At 34.9% G+C, this 24661-nt stretch overlaps 2 protein-coding genes across 3 annotated transcripts in view; one reads left to right on the top strand and one right to left on the bottom strand.

Annotated features, from left to right (window-relative positions):
* pcca (propionyl-CoA carboxylase subunit alpha) overlaps nucleotides 1-3258 on the top strand; it is a 91750-nt gene extending 88492 nt beyond the window's left edge. The window contains 1 exon segment of the mRNA NM_001002746.2: nucleotides 2345-3258. Coding sequence (NP_001002746.1) covers nucleotides 2345-2413 — 69 coding nt within the window. The 3' untranslated portion in view covers nucleotides 2414-3258.
* A 941-nt stretch (nucleotides 3259-4199) lies between these two features.
* The window catches only part of marchf4a (membrane-associated ring finger (C3HC4) 4a), an 84695-nt gene continuing 64233 nt past the window's right edge, over nucleotides 4200-24661 (bottom strand). For both annotated transcript variants that reach the window (XM_068219393.2, NM_001045411.1), the window contains 1 exon segment: nucleotides 4200-4766. In XM_068219393.2, the coding sequence (XP_068075494.1) occupies nucleotides 4306-4766 (461 nt within the window). In that variant the 3' untranslated portion in view covers nucleotides 4200-4305.

The following is a 24661-nucleotide window of genomic DNA, read 5'->3' on the forward strand; positions in this document are numbered from 1 at the left end:
GATTATTTAACACAGCGGCAAATTCAATTTGTTCCACTGAAAAAACGTGATCCAAAAATATTCATGATGATATTATAATGACCTCATGGCAGTCTTGTTTATGACAGATTAATGGCAAGTTATGTTGTCTTAGTAATTCCATGTTGTTGTGACAAAAAACAATGACGAATTATAGGATGTATTTATGTCATAACTAAGACATGAATGAATGAAAGTAGTGACAGTTGAAATAAGCATGCATAAAATTAAGCCCTTCTTATTCATGATGTCATATCATGATTTGATTATTTAGTGACTATCCTGTAGTGACAATATATACAATGCATCTGGAAAGTATTCATAGCGCTTCACTTTTTCCACATTTGTTTATGTTATAGCCTTTTTTCAAAATGGATTAAATTAATTTATTTCCTCAAAATTCTACACACAATACCAATGTGAGAAAAGATTTTTTGAAATTGTTGGTTATTCATTAGAATAAAAAATCTGAAAAATCACATGTACATAAGTATTCACAGCCTTCGCTCAATACTTTGCCAATAATTACAGCCTCAAGTCTTTTTGAATATGATGCCACAAACTTGGCACACCTATCTTTGGGAATTTTTGCCCATTCCTCTTTGCAGTATCTCTCAAGCTCTATCAGGTTAGATGGGAAGCGATGGCATACAGCCATTTTCAGATCTCTCCAGAGATGTTCAATAGGATTTAGGTCTGGGCTCTGGCTCGGCCACTCTGCAGCAGTCTGAGGTCAAGAGCACTCTGCAGGTTTTCATTCAGAATGTCTCTGTACATTGCAGCTTTCATCTTTCCCTCTATCCTGACTAGTCTTCTTGTTCCTGCTGCTGAAAAACATCCCCACAGTATGATGCTGCCTCCACCATGCTTCACTGTAGGGATGGTAATACCCTGGTGATGAGCTGTGCCTGGTTTTCTCCAAACGTGATTCCTGGCATTCACTCCAAAGAGTTCAATTTTAGTCTCATCAGACCAGAGAATTTTGTTTCTTATGGTCTGAGAGTCCTTCAGATGCCTTTTGGCAAATTCCAGGCGGGCTGCTTCCATCTGGCCACTCTACCATACAGGCCTGATTGGTGAATTGCTGCACAGGTGGTTGTCCTTCTGTAAAGTTCTCCTCTCTCCACAGAAGAACACTGGAGCTCAGACAGAGTGACCATTGGGTTATTTATCACCTTTCTGACTAAAGCCCTTCTCCCCCGATCACTCAGCTCAGATGGCCGGCCATCTCTAGGAAGAGTCTTGGTTGTTCCAAACATCTTTCACCTACGGATGATGGAGGCCACTGTGCTCATTGGAACTTTCAGAGCAGCAGAAATCTTGTCTCGGAGGTCTACAGACAATTCCTATGTGTTCATGCTTGGTTTGTGCTTTGACATGCACTGTCAAACCGTGGAACTTATATAGACAGGTGTATGCCTTCTCAAATCATGTTTAATCAACTAAATTTACCACAGGTGAACTCCAATTGAGCTGCTGAAACATTTTAAGAATGATCAGAGGAAACACAATGTACCTGAGCTCAATTTAGAGCTTTACGGCAAAGGCTTTGAATGCTTATGTACATGTGATTTTTCAGGTTTTTTATTTTTAATAAATTTCCAACAATTTCAAAAATTATTTTTTCACATTGTTATTATAGGGTATTGTGTGTAAAAGTTTGAGGAAATCAATTAATTTAATCCATTTTGGAATAAGGCTGTAACATAAACAAATGTGGAAAAAGCGAAGGGCTATGAATACTTTCCGGATGCATTGTATGTGTGTAAGATAACAGTTTTTTTTGACTGACACATTGATATTTATGTAAAAAATGTCTCTTTCTGCAATTTTTAAAGGAAAGTAACGTGTAGGTTCTATGGCTGCAATTTAGTTCCAACCCTAATTAAACACACCTGATCAAACTAATTGAATCCTTTGGGCTTCTTTGGTGCCTACAGATTGGCGTGTTGAAGCAGGGCTGGAACTACACTCTGCAGGACATATGCAAGCCTTTTTCATAGAAAGGATAAGACACTGGCGGGACCATGTGCAAAATATTATATTGATTTTCTTATCAAAAACGTCTCATCTCATAAAAATCTGTCTACATGCTTACGTTTTTTTTTGTTTGTTTGTTTTCACTGTAAATTATTGAAAAATTGACTCCAAATTGGTGAAAATTTTTAGAAACATCCCTTTTCAAATGTGGAACAGTTAGTTATTTTTTTTTACTATGATTTTTCTCTGCAAAACGATGTGTGTTTAACTGACTGAATGAACACCAATAGCTTTTTGTGATGCAGAATGGTTGGACATTTCTCAAATAATGTGTGTTTTTGTTCAGGTGAAGAGCGTGCATTGTAAAGCTGGAGATACAGTTGGAGAAGGAGATTTACTGGTGGAACTGGAGTAACATCTCATCTGCAGGCATTAAAAAGGCCATCAGTTGCTGTGGATGAGGAAACAAAGACACTAATAGAGTAGATGGAACATTCCTCCACATGTCCTTTGTTCCCCTGTGGTCTCTTTTTTACATTATGACTGTAATACATCCATCTCACTGGAACTGCTTTATTCCAGGGAAAGAAATGTCAAAGCGATAACATTCTCTTGTGCCTTGGCCTTCCATTGGAGGTTTTCTTGTTTCACATGGAATCAACCACAGTTTGACATCATCATTTGTGATTGTTTTAACGTATCTTTAAATACAGTCAACGAAAACTGTTGACACACTCCTTCCCCCTCACCTCGGTGCACATTTAGCATTGTTCAGAGGAAGTGCTGTGAATGTTTGCCATTGCTCCAACTCAGTTATTTTAATTATTAGGTTGTTGTATGCAATGAATTTTTCTGTTACATGATTATGCAAACACAAGTGTTAATATATATCTTTCACCTACCAATCACCATCAATCCCACACTCGTGTATATTTATACCACACATATTTCTGTCATCAAATGCATTAAATTGGTCAAGAGAATAATATGCCTACATGCATTTGTGGTTTGTTTCTGCACAAGTTGGGTTTAAGTCTGTAGGTGTGCTATAGAGACAGTTTATTTGTTTCCACAATTCAAATAGAGAAACCCAGAGGAGTGGACCATTAAAAGATGGGAAAGGAAGATAATATTATGAAAACTAACAGCCAGCTGTGATCAGGCTTGGATATTGTTGCTGGTTCCTGTTTATGTAGCACAAAGCCACTTACTGTCTGTATTTGTATTGAGAAAATGGAATAAAATGGGATTAATGTAAACATTCCAAGTGCTGATGATTGCTTGAAACCTTCAGGCCTGGAAAGGGAATCAATTGGAAAGCATGAAATGCATTACTGAAATTAATGATTTGATTGAATATTCTGCTTGGCAGAAGGAAATGATGCCGTCAACACATTTCTCTCTTTCCAGAAGACAAACAGACTTCATAAAACCGGTTTGATTTGTCTTTTTTTTAATGTAGCAACCTTGTTTTCTCTCGCATATTTAACAAATGTAAACAAAATAAGTCAGTTGATCAAGATTTGCCTCAAATTGGGCAGCTTTTTTGTAGTAGTAGTGGTAGTTTTGATGTACAAGACTGTCAAAGTCAGAGATGATTGATTTCCCTTAAAAACAATTGTGATTGTAAACAGAATAGTTTGATCCTTCAATATCTCTTTCGGTTTTAAAAGCATTTGGACTTGCGTTTTATTGCAAGCGTCAGGCTTAAATGATAAACAGATTTTAATCTGAAAATACGACCTGTAGTAATCTGAAAATCAGTTAGTACCTCCGGCTCTAAGCTGTTTTAGTTCAGAAGAGCGTCTGTCGGTGTAGAAACGGGATTGCATTGTTGAATTTGTGCTTCAGAATGAACAGCTCTGACTGTGGCCTTGAGCTGACAATAAACACACACTCACTCACTCACTCACTCACTCACTCACTCACTCACTCACTCACTCACTCACTCACACACTCACTCACACACACACACACACACACACACACACACACACACACACACACACACACACACACACACACACACACACACACACACACACTCACACACTCACTCTCCACTGACCCCTGACCTTTCTGAGTGGCTCACATACTTTACAGTATGCAGCTATATGGCCATAATCGTTCTTGCAGCCACTGCGAGAGAAAAAGTAGTTTGGTTTTCTTCAATACTGTAAAAATTAGAAAAGACAAACGGCTTGAACCCAGACAGCAGTGCACCGGGTCAGCGAGTAACACTGTTTAATTCTGCTCCATCGATCCTTAAAATAAGTCGCATGCAGGGATTGAAGTGTAAACGAAGCATCAGACTGTAGTGACTCTCATGACCAGTTCTCGGTTGCTGTTGCTGGTTTGTCCGCGCGGCTCCTGTTGCCTGAGGTGGCTGAGGAGATGAAGGATGTTGTAAGCACAGTGGTGGTCTGGCAGAGAGGGCTGCCCGTTGCTGGGCTCAGATGAGTCCTGCGGCTCTGTCGTAGCACCTGCTGCCGGTGGGATGGAGTTTGTGGTAGGGGTGACTGTGCCCGCCGCGGCTGCTGCAGCTGCAGCCATGAGGGAGGATGTGGAGGTGGAGGGTTCGCCTTCAGGGCCGCTTTGCCCCATGCGGTGCGTCAGCGGCAGAGAGAGGGTCCGGAATGTGGCACCAGTCTTCTGGTGGTCCTCATTGTCTTTGACCTTGTCGTAGTTTAAGACTTTCCACTGCTGATTGACAGCCTGCCAGCGGTTAAAGATGCGAAACACAGACGGTCCTTCGTGGACAATCAGGGCTAAAAGAGAAAAAGATGAACTTGTTAATTTACAAAATAAAAGCTTGTATGCACATAATATACACAGAAATGGAAAGTTATTAGCCATCCTGTGAAAATGTTATTGTTTTTCAAACATTTCACAAGGACTTTTACACAGTATTTCACTTTTTCTGTTAGTTTGGTTGCAATATTTTTTACGTTCAAAATGATTAGCCCCTTAATGCCTCATTTACACTAGGGTCACTTGGGTTATCTGCTGCAAACACAGGGGTGTTTTTTTACAGCACGGATGATACAACCAGCCTCTGAGAAAGCCGAGAGAAGATAACGTGAGCTCTACTGGTGTCCTACTGGCTGTCATTTAAAAAAAGTCTCTCTTCATTTGCATAGTTGAAGGATTCTTAACTTTGTCACATTGATGGAGACTGCTGGTCGCCAACAGTTGCTGTTGCTTGCATAGACGGACAGTGTTGGGGCAAGTTACTTTTGAAAGTAGTGCATTAGAATATTGAGTTACTCTCCCAAGAAAGTAACTAAGTGCGATATCTGCGTTATATTACTTTTGAGTTACTTTTGTGTTACTTTTATTTACCTGGCTGAGGTTTAATCTCTTTTAGAACTTGCAGGTGGGTTTTTTTCACTTTTTTTATTGAGAAGCTCTGCATTTAACAACCACCCATAGAACCTACACGTTACTTTCCTTTAAAAAATGTAGAATAAAATTATATTTTGAGAACTTTTTGAACCCAGAGCTCTACATGTTGTATGTACAGATTAATGAAAGCATGTAAAGTAATGTGTTTGCTGCTTTTAAATGTTTTGTGTTATTAGTTAAGTGAATTCACTGTCCATTAAGAGTACCTGCAAGAAATAATTTAAGGAAAAAATGATTTTAAACCTTTAAAATTTTTTATAAAAATAAAAATAATAATTGAATACATTTCTTAATGTGGCCTTAACAAATGTGTAAATAGTTTCCCAAAAGATTTTTTGTATTTACTATATTACAAAACGTAGTTGCTTCTACAGTAACGTTAGACAGTGGCTGCATCTCCTCAACAATAAAAGCAATAAGCATTTTTATTTTAGTCGAATTTATTGTTTGACCTGGAGAATGTGAACTGATGTCAATCATTTGTTGTTTAGCTAAAGGTGAGGTGTGGGTGTAGTGCTTCGAGAAAAAAAAACAAAAAAAAAACTGGATGCAATGTTGTGTTTCTTGGAGTTGTTTTATTTGCACATAATCTACACAACAACAATCACTTTCTTTCCTTCGATGAGTTCAAAATAACAAGAATCCATTACAAAAATGTAAGTCTCTGGCCTGCTATTCTGACTGTCTGTAGTGATGACGGGTGATTTGCGAATTAATCTGTTTTTTTGGATTTTCTAAGTGAAATGGTCGAACCAGTTCATTGAATTGAACGGAGCTGTCATAAAAAGTTTTGCGTCTTCAGTAAGTAATAGCATAAAACCCCCTCTGACTCGAAATCAGGCCATATCTTTAGATATTGAATCAGTAGAACAGTACACACTCATCTACTGTAAAAAAGGAGACCTGATGATGATGATGAGAGTGAGTCGACAGTCTTTCCTCACAGTAAACTCTCTCATTAATTGTGTAATTCAACCTGACTAGAGTTATTTTTTATTTCACTATATGTTTTTTGAAGCCAATTAAGCAAGGTAAAAACTAACTTACATTTTTTTTTAAGTAACTCAAATAATATGACTTATTTTTAAAAGTAATGTAATCGTTACTTTGGAAAAGTATTGTTACATAACGCACGTTACTTATAACGCATTATCCCTAACACGGTAGACAGAGGTCATGGGAAGTCGGTCACTCTTTGTTGAAATAAATGGTCGCTTGACGCTTTGCAGCTGTGTGTCAATCGTAGTGTAAATGAGGCTTAAGAATGTTTTTTTTGTTTGTTTGTTTTTTGACTTGACTGACTACAGAGCAAACGACTATTGCCCAATAACTTGCTTATTAACCTGATTTGCCAGGTTAACAAAATTAACCAAGTTAAGACTATAATTGCACTGTATTCTGAATCCTAGTATCTTATGTACTGTTATCATAGTAAATGACATCAGTTTTTAGACAAAATTTATTAGTAAATTTAGATTGATTATTGAAACTATAGTTTAGAAATATTCTCTCCCTTAAACATCACTCGAGAAAAAAAAAAAATAATAAAATTTACAAATCGGCTTAAGGATCGCTTTGTGCATGTGTACTTGTATATTTATATAAAAATACACACATGCATCTATAGTCAACATTTGAAGTCACTTGTATATAATTCCAAATATGTTAAAAACAATTGTATATTTTTGCTTATGTATTTTTGTGTATTTAAACTGTATATGCATAATCAGTTTACACAGCACACACATTGATAACATTTATTTATTTTTTTTATCATTTGACAACGCTTTATATTAGTATCAGTTTTCAAATGGTGTCTTAATAGATGTATAGCTGCATATGTTTCTCTGGATTCACAGTTTCTAGTTTTGCCTAAGCAAAACATAATTTATGCTTTGCTCTGTAAAATACAGATGACATTTTTTAATAAATTCTAAAAATAAAAAAAACATTGTCATTTAGATCATAAAATGACAATAGTTAAAATGATCTTACAAAAAAATAGCTTTTATATTACATACAATATTACATAATTACACAAATATATATAAGGTAATCTGAAGTCATTTAACTCAGGGGTTCCCAAACTTTTCTGCCTGCGATCCCTAAAATAACAACCCCAGTGACTTGCAAATCCCCAAATTCCTCTGAGGTGATTATAAATATACAAATGTTGCTAATACAAACAATAGACCTATATAAACAAAAGCATACTGACAACCCAAAAAGTGCAACAAATTTATTTTTAATGTAGTTGATTGCCATAAAGCTGTCAGAAAGTTTAACCTGTTGCTATAAAATCAATCTGGTGCAGCTGACGCTATTGCTATGTTATTAATCTAACGTAAAACACAACGATCATAAGAAAAAAAAAATTAAAGGCTAATGGCTTTTCATTTGCATTTAGTTGTTTTTTTTACAATTAAAAACTACTATTATTATCTTCTGTGGGTTATGGTTAAAATATTGTAATAGTTTTATTCTAATAAATTACATTTTATTAAACAACTTTTTTTTTTTAAATCACCTACGACTTCCCAGTTGGTCCCGACCCCCACTTTGGGAATCACTGATTTAACTAATTTCACTATAGTATTGTAGAAGTTATAATAAAAAATGAATAAATAGAAGTGTGAGTTCATACTGTGATGCAAGAACATGACAGTAATGCTGCCCTCAGTTGACAGAATGCGTGATCTGTAACATAAAGCACTGCCATGGTCACCAGTGAATACTAGGAAATATCACACTGTAGCATTGAGTGGAACAATATTGGACAAAGTATTCCAAACTAGCGTGTACTAATTCATAGCTCCAGTTATCAATCATACTTATGAGTCTCGCAGATAAACCTCTGCAGCATTTGAAGGTTTTTTATTCTCTTGCTGAATACTTGTACATTTAAAGACTTCTATTTTCCAGGGTTAAAAAAATCCTTTTTTTTTTTTTTTTTTTTTTACATCTTACAATCTAGTTAAACATCCAAATGCCATTTTCCAAAAGGCCATTATGACAATTTACATGAACGACAGGCTAACTGAATTAACATTCCTGTAACGTTTGGGTACTTGTTTATTTAAAACAAGTTCAGTTCAAATGGTGCACCAGTTTTCAGTATTTAATCAGTTTTGACATTTCACAACCTCTTAAATCCTGCATAATTCTGTTATTAGAAAGCAGTGGGTACCTTGAGGCTACAAGGTTAATGCTAACATTTTATTCTACAGACGGAAAACAGTTTACTTCAGCGTTTTAATTGCAAAATTTAAAGTCTTAATTGCTTCATAGTTAATTATAGGCTCAGTTTGATTTGTTTCTTTTTACATCTCGGTTGAACACATTATATTGGTTTCTTCAGGAGCACACTATAGAAAGGCAGCGATGATCTGCATTCATTTTTTTATTTGACAGCAGGTTCCCCTCTGAAGTCTGTCAAGATTTCTACATTTACACACACAAACTACTACACTACTATCGTTTCACTCTCTGAGCTCTGATGACAGTGAGGCTCAAATATTTTTTTAGGGACTTTGATTGCGAAGGTTTTTTTTTTTTTTTTGTGAAGTTGAAACAGATCTGAGAAGGCTGTGAAAGTCTAGTGTTCTCCCTCGAGCCCTGAGGTTCTCCACTCACAATCAATGAGACAGACCACTAACAGACGTTCTCACTGTACTCTGCAGACCACTAAAACAAGCAAGAGTGTGAAAGGGTAATAATAGCCCACAGTTTTCAATTGACTTCTTTTACAACCACCTAAATCAAAGCTCTACCCTTACAGAAAACGCACATAGAAGAAAAAACCCACCAGCTTCACATGTGTATTTATATTAAAGGGATAGTTCACCCAAAAGATAAAATATTCGTCATCATAAACTCACCCTTCGCTTCTCACAAACATGTTTGGTTTTAATATGTTATTAATGTTCCAAGTGTGCACATTTAATAAACCCACAATCCTTATCATTAATAAAACATAGGACAGCGTTCACTTAGGGCTGGGCGATATTGCAAAAAAACAATTATCACAATATCATGGTTCATATCAGTCGATATCATTAATTATTGAATATTTTTTAACAATACATTTAGGTACATTAGGTTTGTTTTTATTTAACCAATTTATTTTTATTTACCAACATCACTAAGGCAAATAGTTTTAATAATAGTCAAAAACTAAAATATTTAAACAAAATATATCATCTCGTTATAATAAAACTGTTGGTATTTAACTAATGGTAAGCGTAAATACTGAACAATCAAAGCAAACAATCAAAGCAAAAAAAAAAAAAGATGTGAATAATAATACAGTAAACCAGAAAACGATGATAATCAAATCTGAGCTTTCAAGTAAAAGCACTAACCATCATTATTCAAATACACACTGCAACATTACAGATTGTGAAGTTGAATGACTATATTACCCCCTATGAATCTTTCAGTTGGGTGCAAGTGCACAAGAAAAGAAACCAAAAAGCACATCCTTATATCTTTTTTTATTTACAATCTCCACACTGTTGCTATACGGCACACATTTTTGTGTGTTGTTATTCTGAACTGAAGTGACAAGCGGGAGAGCATGGTTTCCTTCACCATTTTCAATGTGCTTTGCACTCGCATTCCCCTGGCGTCTCTTGTAACTAGGGGACCATCAAGTGTTTTCTCAGAGGATGACAAACAGACAAACCATTGCTGCAGCTTTGATGCAAGTTTACGGAAAAGGGTAAAAAGTGCTGCAGTGTTTGAGTGCACTGTGTTAGTCTGAGGTAATTAGTCTGCCGTTATTACTGAAATGTGTATATTTCATACAAAGTGTGAAGCAGATTGGTTGGTTCTACTTGCATGAATCGTGGTGCACACGCAACATTTGGAAAAGTTGAGATGTTTTCAACTAGGTGTGGCTGGAAAATGCAAGTGTGTCACGTGTGCGCTGCTTGCACATGTGCACGTCCCTCCCATATGCACGTTGTGCAAGTCAGACACCTCCATTGAAAAAGACAAACCTACACCTGCTTATAACTGCTCAGCAGCCACATCTTAATGAAAACTATAGCCTTCATACCGAAACTTCATACTGTACTTTGACAATATTGACAGTGGTGTTCGGTCAATAAATACTGATACCAATTGTATCGCCCAGCTCTAGATTCTCTCTCCATTAATGGAAGCTAAAATTACAGGTGTTTGAATAAAACAATAAAAAGATTTTTAAAAAAATGTTAGTGCTGGACAAAAATGAATCACGATTTATCACATCCAAAATAAAAGTTTGTTTTGACACAATAAATGTGTGTGTATTGTGTATATTTATGATGCATATATAAATACACACATGCAAGCATATATTTGAGAAAATGTTTATTTATATTCAGATACAAAATATACACGCATTTGATGCAAGTTATATATAAATGTAGATATCTGTTACAACTATTTGTAAAGTTTTGTTTCTATGTATGTGCGTGTATAACATACAGTTTGTACATCATAAATACTTATAATAAACATTGACAAAACAAACTTTTTGTTGAATGTGATTAATTGTGATTTATCTTCGTCCAGCATTAATAAAATACTTAATTTATATGTACATATATGTATTGAAAGAAATTGAGCTCCAATAAGTAATTAAATACACTAATAGGGTATTATTTAATATGCTCAAAGCATACAATGCCATGTATCTTTTAGTGTTGTTTTCCTGATCTTAAAGAGTACCAAATCTTTTCGAGGTAGAGACAAGACAACATCTGATTACATGACTTAATAAAGGTGGGTGGGAGGGGATCTAACTCTGAATAAAAATATCCTATGTGCTAATAAAAGGAAGGCAAGCATTTTACACTTTGATGCAGATAACCGTAACTGTTTTAGAGTGACTTTAGGCTCTAATCGATTAGCCAAAGAAAGAGTGCTAAATATTGATCGCCTGTAATGCTCTAATTTAGAACAGGCTCAAAATATGTGCATTAATATAACCTTAGCATTACAAACCAGTTTAAGCGTTTCCTTCTGTCAAGCACAAAAGAAGATGTTTAGAAAAATGTTGGAATCTGTGAACCAATGACTTCCATCGTGTTTGTTTTCCCTACTGAGTAGCCATTCACATATTGCATCTAAAACCATGTGAAAAACATGTGGTGCATTGCTTGCTCCATCAATTTCAATGCGCTTTCTGAGGAACCACCATGAACAAACCCTTGCTGCAGGTCTGATCCGAGCATTATTTATGAAGAAAAATAAAAGTGCTGTATGCAAGTTTTTAACTCTTCAAAAGCATAAAAATGTAAAAATATGCTTGCAGATATTTAAGAAACATGCCAAGTGAACATTCTTGTTTATTTAAAAAACAATGCTGAAGTCTATATTCTGCTTTGAAAATGTATGTTACTGTTGTCTTGGTGGAAAACTGTCTATTTCATTTATTCAGTCAGGAAAGCTCTTAAAGTGTACATCCGTGACCAAAATGACCAAAGGCTACAGTAGCAGCCTTCGAAATGTGACGCAGATTCAGAGTTCCACATGAGGTTATTAATTAGTGAATAAAATAAATATTATGAACATAAACATTAGGTGAAATGTTACATTGTAACCCTGTGTCCGAACAACACGCTATTTGGCTGTTTGCAACAGACCAAACGTGACAGAAATTTAAATACAGCCATTCAGAAGCACAGAATATGCACTCACTCACAAATGGTAAGATTTTATAAAAAAATTGATACACATTAAGCCTCTTTAACATTATTAAATGTACATGCGAAATCACTGATATGTGTTGGTTTGCATTATTTCAGTTTTAAAGTTCAATTTCAAATGGTTTATTTTATTTTCTGCTTTATTTTCTTTTCTTTATATACTGCTTTCAGTAGTATGGCAATAAATGTCATGTAAAATGGTATTCAAACTCAGATTGTTAGCATTTAACACTGAATAAAACACATGGGGTGTACCTGAGGTGATCATTCTCAGTTTTCTGTTGTTCAGCTGCAAGAGAAGGTGTTTCTAATATAACAATTCAAGGATTTGGTTACAACAAAAACTCCTTTTAATATAAAAATGTTCCTTTTATCGGGTGCCGTTGCTTTTATATTGATCAGGGCCTTAAATCAGCCTTTAGGCTTGATAGTCAGCCTCGCTCTTGTTGGTCCTTGATCTGGCAACCTGCGCTTGGATGTTTTGATCCTGGAATGCAATACCTAATTCAACCACTGGGTATCAAACTTACATAATGCATATTTAAAACACACCATGGTGTTTGAGTGATCTGCGTTTGTCTAAGGTTTTTGTCACATGAAAAAATTTAGATGTTCTTACTCTGCAACTCTATTTGCACATACATGGTTTGTCTCCATTTAAAAGTTACAAACTTAAGTGTGCAAAAGATGCAATATGTGAACGGTCCCTAAAGATGTCAGAGGTTACTGGTTTCCAACATTTTTCACAATTTTTTCTTTTGTGTTCACCAGAAAGAAAAGACTGCTCGAGAGTGAGTAAATACTCAGTAAATGTTTATTTTTTGGGTGGACTATTCATTTAAAATCACATAAGAAATGTGGAACAATAAGATTACTTTTTTTACATGAAAATGTTCAACATATGAAAAGTGGAACAATAAGACACACATTATACATGCTTCTGAAAAATGTGATGTAAAAAAAAAAATGATGTGATGTCTTTTTTGGATGAAAATGTTCCAAAATCATGTTTCATGTGTGTTTCACGTGTGATTTTAACATCACTGCACATGTGAAGCCTGAGAAGATGGGCAGCACTGCGAACAAGATAAATTCAGTAAATAAAACAAAGCCTGTGCCAAATTTGATTCACCTTTCTTGTCACATTTGTTGAGTTAAAAGGGGTGGAAGTGCTAATCTTGGCACTGATGCTGTAGAGGTTTCTGTTATTAGCTTTACCAGAACAGACTTTCAGCAGACAGAGCAGAATTAATGTGTCCACAGTGGCATTTATATGCAGCAAATGTGTACCAGTTGAAATTAGGTTGTGGAGGAGTTTATTAGTGTTCCAGCATCATGAAGATGCCTATTGCGTCTGCAACCTGATTTTCCAGACTCTCTCCTTTATTATTCTCTCTCTCTTTCTCTCTTTCACTCTTTCCCAGGACTGCACATCCTTTCATTACAAGGAGAGAATGTGAGACGTGTATTGATTTAACACACACACATACACACACACTGACAAACGCACACGTTTTCCTTGAGCCAAGAGGATAGCTGAAGGAAATTCTCAGGGCAAAGCTTGAATTTTTATCAGCAACTTTATTCTGCTGTAGTGTGGGATTTTTTGGCTTCCGACCAGTCCCACAGTAGATGGGAGCAGCGCTCGGCTGTGAAAAGCCACTTTGCCACCTGTCTCATCTCTTAGCTTTGCTTTCAATCCTTCTCTCATTCTCCTGTTTTTTAGTCCCCACAGGGCTTTTCCTTTCGGATGAATTTACATTATGGCAGATAATATTAAATGAATGACTATAAAAAGGCTCAAAATGATGTCATGTTCCAATATTAAACTGAAAGCTGAGCAAGCGGGATCTCATCCCACATGAGCAATCTTGAAAATGAACTATGATATTTCTTGGGTAGTAGAGGTAAATAATAATTTACTCTAAAATATTAATGACACTTCTTTTGAAAATATTTATGTCAAAGGAAGAACAAAAAACAAACAACAATTCAATATCTTGATCGTGGCCTGTGGCTAAAACAGTATACAGCTAGTGTTAGAAACACAAAAGTCAATCCCAGGGAAAGCAAGAACTGATGAAATGTGTAGCTGAATGCAATGGAAATGACTTATTATTGCAACTATAAAAAGACATTTAATAATTTTATTAATTGAAATAGTTTTATTTAATTTTATTTAATTTTATATTTGAAATGCTTAAAAATATTTTCAGCACACTTTGAAGCAAAATAAAATTAATCACTTGTATGAAGTAAAATTTAATGAAAATGAACTACATATAATATAATGTTTAATTTATTAAATAGTAATTTTGGTCACACTTTATTTTGATGATCCGTGTGTTGAATTTAAGTTACATTGCCTCTACATGCCAACTAATTCTCATTAGATTATAAGTAGACTGTTAGGTTGGGGTTAGGATTAGGGTTAGTGTAAGTTGACATGTCATTGAAAGTTTTCTTATAGTCAGTTAATTATCTGTTAAATGAGCAATATCATCAGATATTAAGCAGACAGTCTTCTAATACTCAAATGGACCATCAAAATAAAGTGTTACATGAAATTTTTAATCCAATCTATGTAGTTAAAATAGACATCTGTGAACAAATCCTCATTAATAAATAACAGTATTTATCACTAAACCATTAAAATTAAAAAGTATCCACTTGTTAAGCGGTGACGTATGGAGTACTGTTTCTGGGTCCGAACTGTTATTAATTTGAATTGAGAAAACATTCGTTTAAGACCAATTTTAGTCATATCACACTTTCAAGTGAATTTTATAAGAAATCATGCTGTGCCTGTATGTTAACAATATGTTAACAATTACAGTTATTTACTTTCTGGCCATTGGTTATTAGGCATGGATATATACAGTATATATATTAGGAATGCTCATTTCGGTTAATTTTGCTAACCGACAACCGCTGCTCATTAATCGGTTATTAACGGTTAACTGGTCAGATTACTATTAATTTTATATTAAACAAATTGACGTGACTATTTTGTGTCCGACAAATTAAATATTGCATTTTAAAATACTGATTTATTTTTATATGCTAGCATATTAATAATAGAACAATATAACAGAGCATTTTCACACACCTGCAGTGTTTAGCACAGAAGAACAGAATAAACTAAATAAAATGAATAAAATAAAAAGGAATGCCCTAAATTATTTTCCACTTAAATAATTAATTTAAATTACAAATCTAAAACACTGACTGATTATTTTTAATAACCGGCATAGGCTGCTTTTTTCCAATCATATTTTTGTCTTCCGTCAAATAAAATAGCTGACTTCCTCAAATCGCCCGCTCCACGGAAAATATGCATTTATTTAATGCCCCGCTTGTATTATTATAATCACAAAACCTTTTTACATTTTTAATTGAAATCATTATTTTAAAGAATATGTCCTGATATGGTTTCCTCTCTCTCCCTCGCGGTTCAAGTGCGCGCGCTGCGTGATGAAAAGACAACAACAACGTGCAAATATGTTGAATTTTTGTAAACAGTTATGTTGTTTAAATATGACATTAATGTGCATACATGCTTTATAAGCTGTAAAATAAAAGGTAAAGCCTATTTGTTGCGTTTAGGACGCAGATCCAGGTCAACATCAACGCTTTTTTTGGTACCAAGACGTTTCAAACAGCAATATTCTTCTTCCATTTTGCTTCTTTGGCAAATGTGTCTGTAGGCACGGGTTATACGTTATCGTCCCGCAAAGTTAAGTATGTCTTGCAGTAAAACAAGTGGCCGACCACAGCTAATGTGCTTTTATTCATTCCAAAAACGCGAGGCACACCTCACTGCCTTTGTTGACAAGGAAAAAAGAAGAGAAGCGCGGTCCTCTTATGAAACGACTGAATCAGCTGGGTATCGATTGTGCAAAAGTGTTGCTGTCTGTGTTGTTACAATTGTAATATTTAATAATATTGTGATATTCAAAATTTGTACATTCATACAGCTCTGGATAACTTAAAACAGCGATTAGACCTTCAGAGCGGCATTAATGCGTCCTGAAGTAAAGCGAAACGGCTATAAACTCCAGCAAGATAGAGTCATTATATAAAGAGTCATACTTTATCTATAAATAAAGTAACTATAGAAACTGTGTTCATCTTAACTGAAAGCTTCTGCGTGTTTGCTGGCCTCACGCATCGCGCACCTGTCAGTCAGTCAGTCAATCACCGCGTAACGCCAAAGGATTAAACAGACAGCGTACAGCACTATACGGTTACAGAAAAGTTTGCGCTGTTATAATCCACTTACCTTTTAATACGTTTTGATGCGTTTATAATCCGCTATTAAAAACAACAACAACAATAACTGAATGTTTTGAATGGGTATGTACCCGTGGCGGGATGCATTTTGGTCCCCGCCATGGAAGAATGAATGTAGCGGAAACCTTGCTCTTTAAAAGTTCTCTCTAGTTGTCTTGACAACACAAACTGCTGCTCTGGTATGAGCCGCGTGCAAAAGATGCCCCTCTTAACGCAAAGGCGCATTCAATCTGCCCCTTATGCTGTCAAACAAAAAATATATAAAATAATAATTTTAATTGTTTGACTGATAGCATTAATCGGTCACAAACGCACCCTTTCGGTTAACGGTTAATCGATTATTTTGAGCATCCCTAATATATATATATATATATATATATATATATATATATATATATATATATATATATATATATACTATAAGTTTAGTCCCTTTATATTTATATTGATATATATAAATATAAAGGAGTATATATATAGGAGTTTATATACAAAAACCTTTAAATGCCATCTGAAATTTTCCTCTAAAATGAGCATTTTTATCAGCCTCCTGTGTGTAAGTTCAGTAATATCACTTTTATGGCAAAGAATAAATTTTTTCTTGATCCTTAAAGTGAAATATCTCAACGGAAACAATGGAGGCTGAGAAAAATATTCATTTTTGATAGAAATTTTAGAAGCCAGGTTTTTGCCTCTGAACTCTTCAAATAATAGATTCATGAGACCAAACAGTGCCCTTTATACAGCACATAACTAACAGCATTTTATATCTAATGCTTAACCACTACAGTTCATTACCACCAAAGCCATGGCAAATCATAAAGAACACTCTTTCAGAAGTTTGAACAGGTACATTCCTATCTGAAAAACCTTCAATACTACATTAAAACTACATTTTTCGACACTACAGTAGTTTTTTTATGAAAAATTACAGTGAGCATTCTCCTCTGTTATTGCTGCTTGCTGAGAGAAATGTCTAAGAACGAGCAGATCAAAGCAGAGTGATACATATGGTGAACAGTCCCAGTGCTGATAGAGCTGATACTGGTAAAATATCAACGCTTTTGGAACACATCTCAGCCTGTCAGATTCAAAGAACAGAATAAACTCTTGTATAGAAATATAAATTTCTGCAGTTTACCATGTATTTTGATGGTTTTATGACATGACCTAGGAATGAAACACTAATATCTTTGTGAAGGAGCACAGTCTGCTTTTTTTAGTTGTAGCAAACATTTTAGGATTAGTAATGGAGGCTTAGGTGCATCTGTTTAACTATCTACAGCAGATTTGAGTTTGTAGAATTCTAAAACTGATGAAATTTGTTCCACAGATCAAAGAGCCTTTTAGGACTCTACTTTCATCCTTGGTTAAATAGACAGTTGCATGGCCACTTTATATATATATATATATATATATATATATATATATATATATATATATATATATATATATATATATATATATATATATATATATATATATATATATATATATATATATATATATATTGTTTTATCTAACATTTTTATTAGATAATTAGCAAAAACAGTACAATACTAATAAAAAGAAGAAAAAAATAATACAAAATAATTGACATTATAGCCCATATGACAACATGTAGCATAAACATATTTTAAAAAAAGGATGACAGTATTCACGTTTTTACAAAGTCAGTGTCATAAATATATGGTTTAGAGATGAAAACTTACAAAGGTAAAATGCTAGATTTTCAAAAGTCTTAAAATAGGTCCCTATGTGGTTTCAGCTTTTTTCTGTGAAGTTTCAAGACATAGTTGTTCCATTTGAATGACAAGCAGCACATTCAACCATATTATAAAACATGAAGTCTTTGGAGATTTCCAATTTAGCATGGACACTTTTTAAAGTAAAAAAATTTAACTTTATTAAAAGAACGCTAAATAAAGTTATTGTGTTAATGTGTGGATTTATGCTACAAGCTTCAATTAAAATAAATGTAGAGTTTCACCTTTTTGTAAGTTATTTATAAGATGTGTAGCTAGTCATCTTGCTTCTTCTTAAAAAAGGTTACAAAAATCCATGTAAAGCTTTGTGCCATCTGGGGCACATTTATCTAGCAGTATGTGAAAATTTACTTATGTTTTGAAATGGCATTCTTTCCCATGATATGAGGTGGATGGCATGACTTTTCAATATTTCTAATTGAAATGGATTTTTGAATAGAAGACAGCACTAAACCTTGGCATCTCTCACTGGCCTCCACCTTCAAGTTTGAGTTACGAGTGAGAAATTAGGTTTAGGGCTGTCTTCTATTCAGTCTTTCAATTTGAATTATGTGACATGACTAAAGTAAAATCGGCAGGAACTTATTTTTCACATGGACGTTAAACAGACTATTATAAAGTTTTACTGGTACAGTAGCTGAACTTGTCAGTCCAACACAATCTCACGGCAATTCGTAACTTTTTGATTTAGTGGCTAATTCGTATGAATTCGCACGATGTAATTTGTACAATTTAGTATGATTTGCTTATCCCCCAATGACGGTTGGGTTTGGAGGTGGGGTTAGGTGCCACACCTCCTTTTTAAAATCATACAATTTCATACGACTGAACTGAGATTAGCCACAAAACTGGCAAAACGTAAAATACTTACGTTTTCTCGTGAGATCAGGCTGGTCAGTCACATTAAAAATATTGTGTAAAAACAGACAACACATTTTTAAACCTTATAGTTTTAATGACTTTTGTTTTTGACGTGATTATATGAGTATATAATATTTTACTACTTGTTTTGTACTAGTTAATACTAGTATTCAGCTTAAAATGCAATTTAAAGGCTTGATTAGGTAAAAAAAACTTAAAGAACGAAAACAATATAAGCCAGATTCAAAACATATTCTTAACTGGGTTCCCAGAGGTAATTGAATTTCTGGAATTTCATTTTTGTTTGTTGCTTTTGATTTTAGTTTTCATTTATCAAAATTTAATTTTTCTATACCTTTTCTTTTCTTGTTTGTTGTTATAATGAGTTTATTTTCAGCTACATTATATTCTTTTCTCACTCAGCAACTGGCAATCGCAGTCACCGACTAGACTATACCCATTTAAAAAACCTCACTAGCCAGAATAATATACATTTGAAGAGCTTTGTTTTCAGAATGACTGCTTCAGTGACTGCTATTCTTTTGTTAAGAAGTAGATGGCAAAAAAACTAAATGTAGAGTCTGTAAAACTATTGAGCTTTCAAATATGGGAGAGGGAAAACTTTACAGCCACACAAACAGAAAGTACCTCTGAGGTAGATTATACATTATACATGTATACATTGTTATTCTCATAGTGGCTAGTGAAGATATGCAAAATTATATTAAAGCTAAAACCATTTTAATCTTGTATTACTATTTTAATAGTATGTTAATAGATATTTTAGAAATTTTAGATATTTTAATGTTATGTTACGAATTATCATCACTCAAATATGCTTATTGTCATGATGAGAAGTGATTTAGCTGTTGCAGATTGATGTAGTCTTACACATCTGCCATCAAGTGCACTACAACTACCATGATGCTGAGCTCCAATCAACACCCACTACAGCTGACGATAATCCAGACAATCTCTCTGGCTGCATCCCAATTTGCATTCTTATACTACGGCCTAAAAGTATGTACTTTTTTGTGATGGTAAAATATATACTTTTGAGTGTTTAACAGAAGAGTATGCAAGTTTTGGGACATACTAATACCTTGCTAACAGATTGTTTTGTTGCTTATTTTTGAGCCCTGTCAATCATCCACACATCATCCACCTTTCTTTCATATTTAATTTCTAACCTTATTGGAGAAGCAGCAGCAAGTTAATCTTTTATTCACTAGTCTTTCATGCAGAGAAATCTCCTCAGGTGTTCGGATAATTTTGCATTCAGACGTTAATGTCCAAACACGTCTTTTTATAAGTTCAGTATTGTTGTTGCAGATGAAATATAACACAGAAAATATGATTTAACGTGGTGATTTAATGTGGTTTTCCAGTTGGCTAGATATTAATTAACAGTTATACAAACATCTTCACTAAAGCCTCTCTAATTGACGGTTGGTCTCAAGCTTACATCATGCTTGAGGTTTATTTACACTTTTCATCTGCGTTTGTAGTTCTAATCGAACTCACGTCCAACGCATAATGTACTGTGGGGAATATCAGCGGTTAGAGTATGGATGCTTCTACACTTGAAATTTTTACCGGAAATAGTAAACCATCTGGGAACCTTTGGCATGCTCTTTTCAACATACTACAATTTGGGACTAACTAATTCTATTTTCAAATACTATTTAAGACGGATATTTTGCGAATTGGGATACAGCGTCTCTCTCTCTTTCTCTCTCTCTCCCTCTCTCTCTCTCTCTCACACACACACACACACACACACACACACACACACACACACACACACACACACACACACACACACACACACACACACACACACACACACACACACACACACACACACTTAAACTCATAATCAGTGATTTCCTGGACTTAAAAATTCTATAAAGACATCTCTCATTTTCTCAGAGTCTAACTGTAACATTACAAAGTGTACCCTAGTCTAGCCTTGCTGTCTTTCCTGACCCTTGTTTAGTCCTTTGTTGAAATATAGTCCTTTGTGTGTGTGTGTCTGTATATATATTTAATATCAAATACTTGGTCTGTAAAATATCACTTTTTCAAAAAATTGAAATGAATTACATTTTCTACTCATTTTTGAGTTGTATATTGAAGACTGTTTTTGATACACAGTGACTCTCTCAGGGCACCCGATGGCCTCTTCCTGTGGCAAGGGGATTATTAAAATGAATACTTTTTTTGGCTGTAGTGTTTTCATTGAAACGGTTACCTTTGGGCATTATCTCTATTCTCTCCACCTACAGTAATCAGATAGAATGGACTCTTGTTCTGTCTCCCTCTCAGTCTGCCTGCTTTCAAAGACAGAGCGAAATTTCACAGAGAGAATCTGTTGAGGAGCTCTGCCATTGATCTACAGCTCGCACACGCACAAACTGATGAGCCACTAAAACAATCCCGACATCGCTATTGTTCAGCTTCATACCATCCAGCCTCTTACTTTTTTCTTTGTGGTAGTGATTACCCAAGATAGCGCTGCTCTGAGAGAACCTCATTATTCCCTCTGAGCCACTGGAGAGGTGAAACAGCCATTCCACTTCAGCTTCTACAGCTTTGTGATGCCCATTTATACTGCAAGCACAAGGTGGCAGATATTTTACATCACAGCTGTCATTTGTGGATTTTAAAGAGTGGGCTGCAGTTGTTGACACTGTTGCTGTAATTCCCATATGGTTTTATGTCCGATCTGCAATATATCAGCACGGAGAGCTGTCTAAACCTCATCCGTCAAACTGGGGCAGTAGCGCCGAAGCTCTCTCCAATATTTGTGCATGTATTCACACAGAGGAAAGAATAGAGTTCCCAGTGTTTAGAGGGGTTCTTTATGGTTTTATTTTTTTTATTTGTGTGATAAAACTGATTTAAGACACCGTCACATACTGCTGCAAAATTTGTGTGGAAATTCCTTTCTCTAACATCTTGTAACAATGGATGAATCAGACACAGCTCACACGGAAATCACTTTCAAACCAAGCAGCTGTTTGACTAAACTGAATTTTAAAACTGGATAGTAAAATGGTAAAAATGTGGTTACTGCCCTGGGCTTGTATATTCATGCTTACTATACTGTTTTCAAATGCTTACAATGCAGTCACATTAACTGTTGGTCTGCTACTTCTTAGGTGAATTCCAGTTATTCCTATTGACCTTATTCTTCATGTACGAGCAAGCGCAACCTTTGGAATATTTTTGGCTTGATACAGTACTTCCGGTTTCATTTACATATATTGATTTTTAGATGCCAAAAACAGCTCTTTATGCTACTTGATGTTGCAAACTGTAATTTTCTTGTTACATTATTCTACTTTTTATGTATAATTATGAACACACTTTTTTGTAGAGCAAATAGACTAATTTCTGCAGTTTATTCCTGTCATTTCTCCCATAGGCAGCTGAATCTAAAGTTCTAAAACAATCACAAAAATGAGCAAATTCCTCATTACAGAATAAGGTCAATAGAAATGTGTGCAAACTGGAGTTTTGCATGAGGGCAAGGAAGTTCCCATGGTGCCCAGTTACAGTTAGCTACATATATTGGCTGTGCTTACAAACAGAAAGCTGCCTGTTTTTTCTCTGACTTCAAACATCACAAAATTATTGATAACAGACCTTTTTGGCAACAACATTTCACCAAAATTTTGTGAATGCATGAATAAATTCCTTAAAAATGCCAGAGACAGGGTTGTATAAAGGGAATAGATAGGAAAGCTTTTTTATATATTATATTTTTAGACCACTGTGTCATGATGCTAAAAAAAACTACAACATGTTACCCAAGTGTAATGGTCATATTGTTTGTTTTGTGTATTTGATCACAACCAGCTTGTTATAAAAACCAGCCTAATCAGCAATAAATGCATCAGTGTTTTTTGGAAAATATGTCGTTCATTCTCTCAGATGTGAAGTATTTTTAATACACTACTGTATAATCATTCTTAAAATTCTTAATCTGTAATTCATGAATACTTTTATTATGGGAAACTTTTTAGTTTCAGAATAGTATACTTTTTACTTTTATTTTTTACTCCATGTCACAAATGTAGCGGAGTAAAAGGTAACACTTTACAATACATTTCTATAAGTTAATAATTCTTTATGTATTTACTAAAATGAATAAACAAAGAGGCAGCACGGTGGCTCAGTGGTTAGCACTGTCGCTTCACAGCAAGGTCACTGATTTGGGTCCCGGCTTGGCCAGTTGGCATTTCTGTGTAGTTTGCATGTTCTCCCTGTGTTAGCATGGGTTTTCTCCTGGTGCTCCGGTTTCCTCAACAGTCCAAGGACACGTGCTATAGGTGAATTGAATAAACAATGAAAGTGTGTGTGTGTGTGTGTGTGTGTGTGTGTGTGTGTGTGTGTGTGTGTGTGTGTGTGCGTGCGTGCGTGTGTGTGTGCGTGCGCGCGTGCGTGCGTGCGTGCGTGCGTGCGTGCGTGCGTGCGTGTGTGTGTGTGTGTGTAAGTATGTGTGAGAGTATGTGTGTGTGTGTGTGTGAGAGTGTGAGAGTGTGTGTGAGAGTGTGTGTGTGTGTGTTTCCCAATAATGGGTTGTGACTGGATGGGCATACGCTGTGTAAACATATGCCAAAATAGTTTATGATTTGTTACGCTGTGGCAACTTCTGAAATAGAGGCTAAGCTAGGAGTGATAGAATTAAAGACAGAAGTGTTTGATCAAGGTTGTAGCTGAAGGTAGATCTCCAGGAACAGGGTTGAGCAACCCTGTTATACACTCTCAGAAATAAAGGTACGCGAGCTGTCACTGGGGCGGTACCTTTTCAAAACACTGACACTGTTTCAGTTTACTATAATATTCTATGTGAAGCTGCTTTGACACAATCAACATTGTAAAAGCACTATAGAAATAAAGGTGAAATGAATTGAATTGTACCTAAAAGGTCCATATTAACACCTCAAGGGTACATATTAGTAAAAAAAAGTACAAGTGTACCTCTTAAAATTTTTAGTTACTAATAAATACTTTTGAGGTACCGATATGTACCACCCCAGTGACAGCTCGCGTACCTTTATTTTTTAAAGTGAGCAGAATTTATTCATCTTTGTAAAACATGAGTTAATGAAAATACAGTTGCATATTGTTAGTTCATATTAACCCACAGTGAATTAACTAATGTAAACAAGCATAAAAACAAATAAAGCATTATTAATACTGTACTGTTGTTAGTAAATACTGTAAGCATTGTTCATTATTAGTTTGTGTTAGTAAATTCATAAAATAAAACTAACTACTAACTACAGTGTGACAAGGTAAAAATAAATTTAAACTGGTGAAAACGAGCTGAATCTTACAAGTTAACTTGTTAAACTGCTTCAAAATCTTTTTTCATTTGACAACTGGAAATAATTCAAATGATCCATTCAGAGTGGATCTACATAATAATTTAATGATTTAAAATAATATTTTCTGCAGTACTGTACTGTAAGAAACTCATTTACTCCCCATTCATGGCAGATAACCATAATTGCAAGAGTACACAGGATTAATTATTTGTCACTTTGTTGAAATAAACATGCTGCAGTTTTGACCCAAAAAATACAATGTGAGCAGAATCCGTTGAGGCCAGGGAGAGGATGAAGCAATCGT

This window comes from Danio rerio, chromosome 1 (assembly GCF_049306965.1).
Source record: "Danio rerio strain Tuebingen ecotype United States chromosome 1, GRCz12tu, whole genome shotgun sequence".
Classification (NCBI taxonomy): domain Eukaryota; kingdom Metazoa; phylum Chordata; class Actinopteri; order Cypriniformes; family Danionidae; genus Danio; species Danio rerio.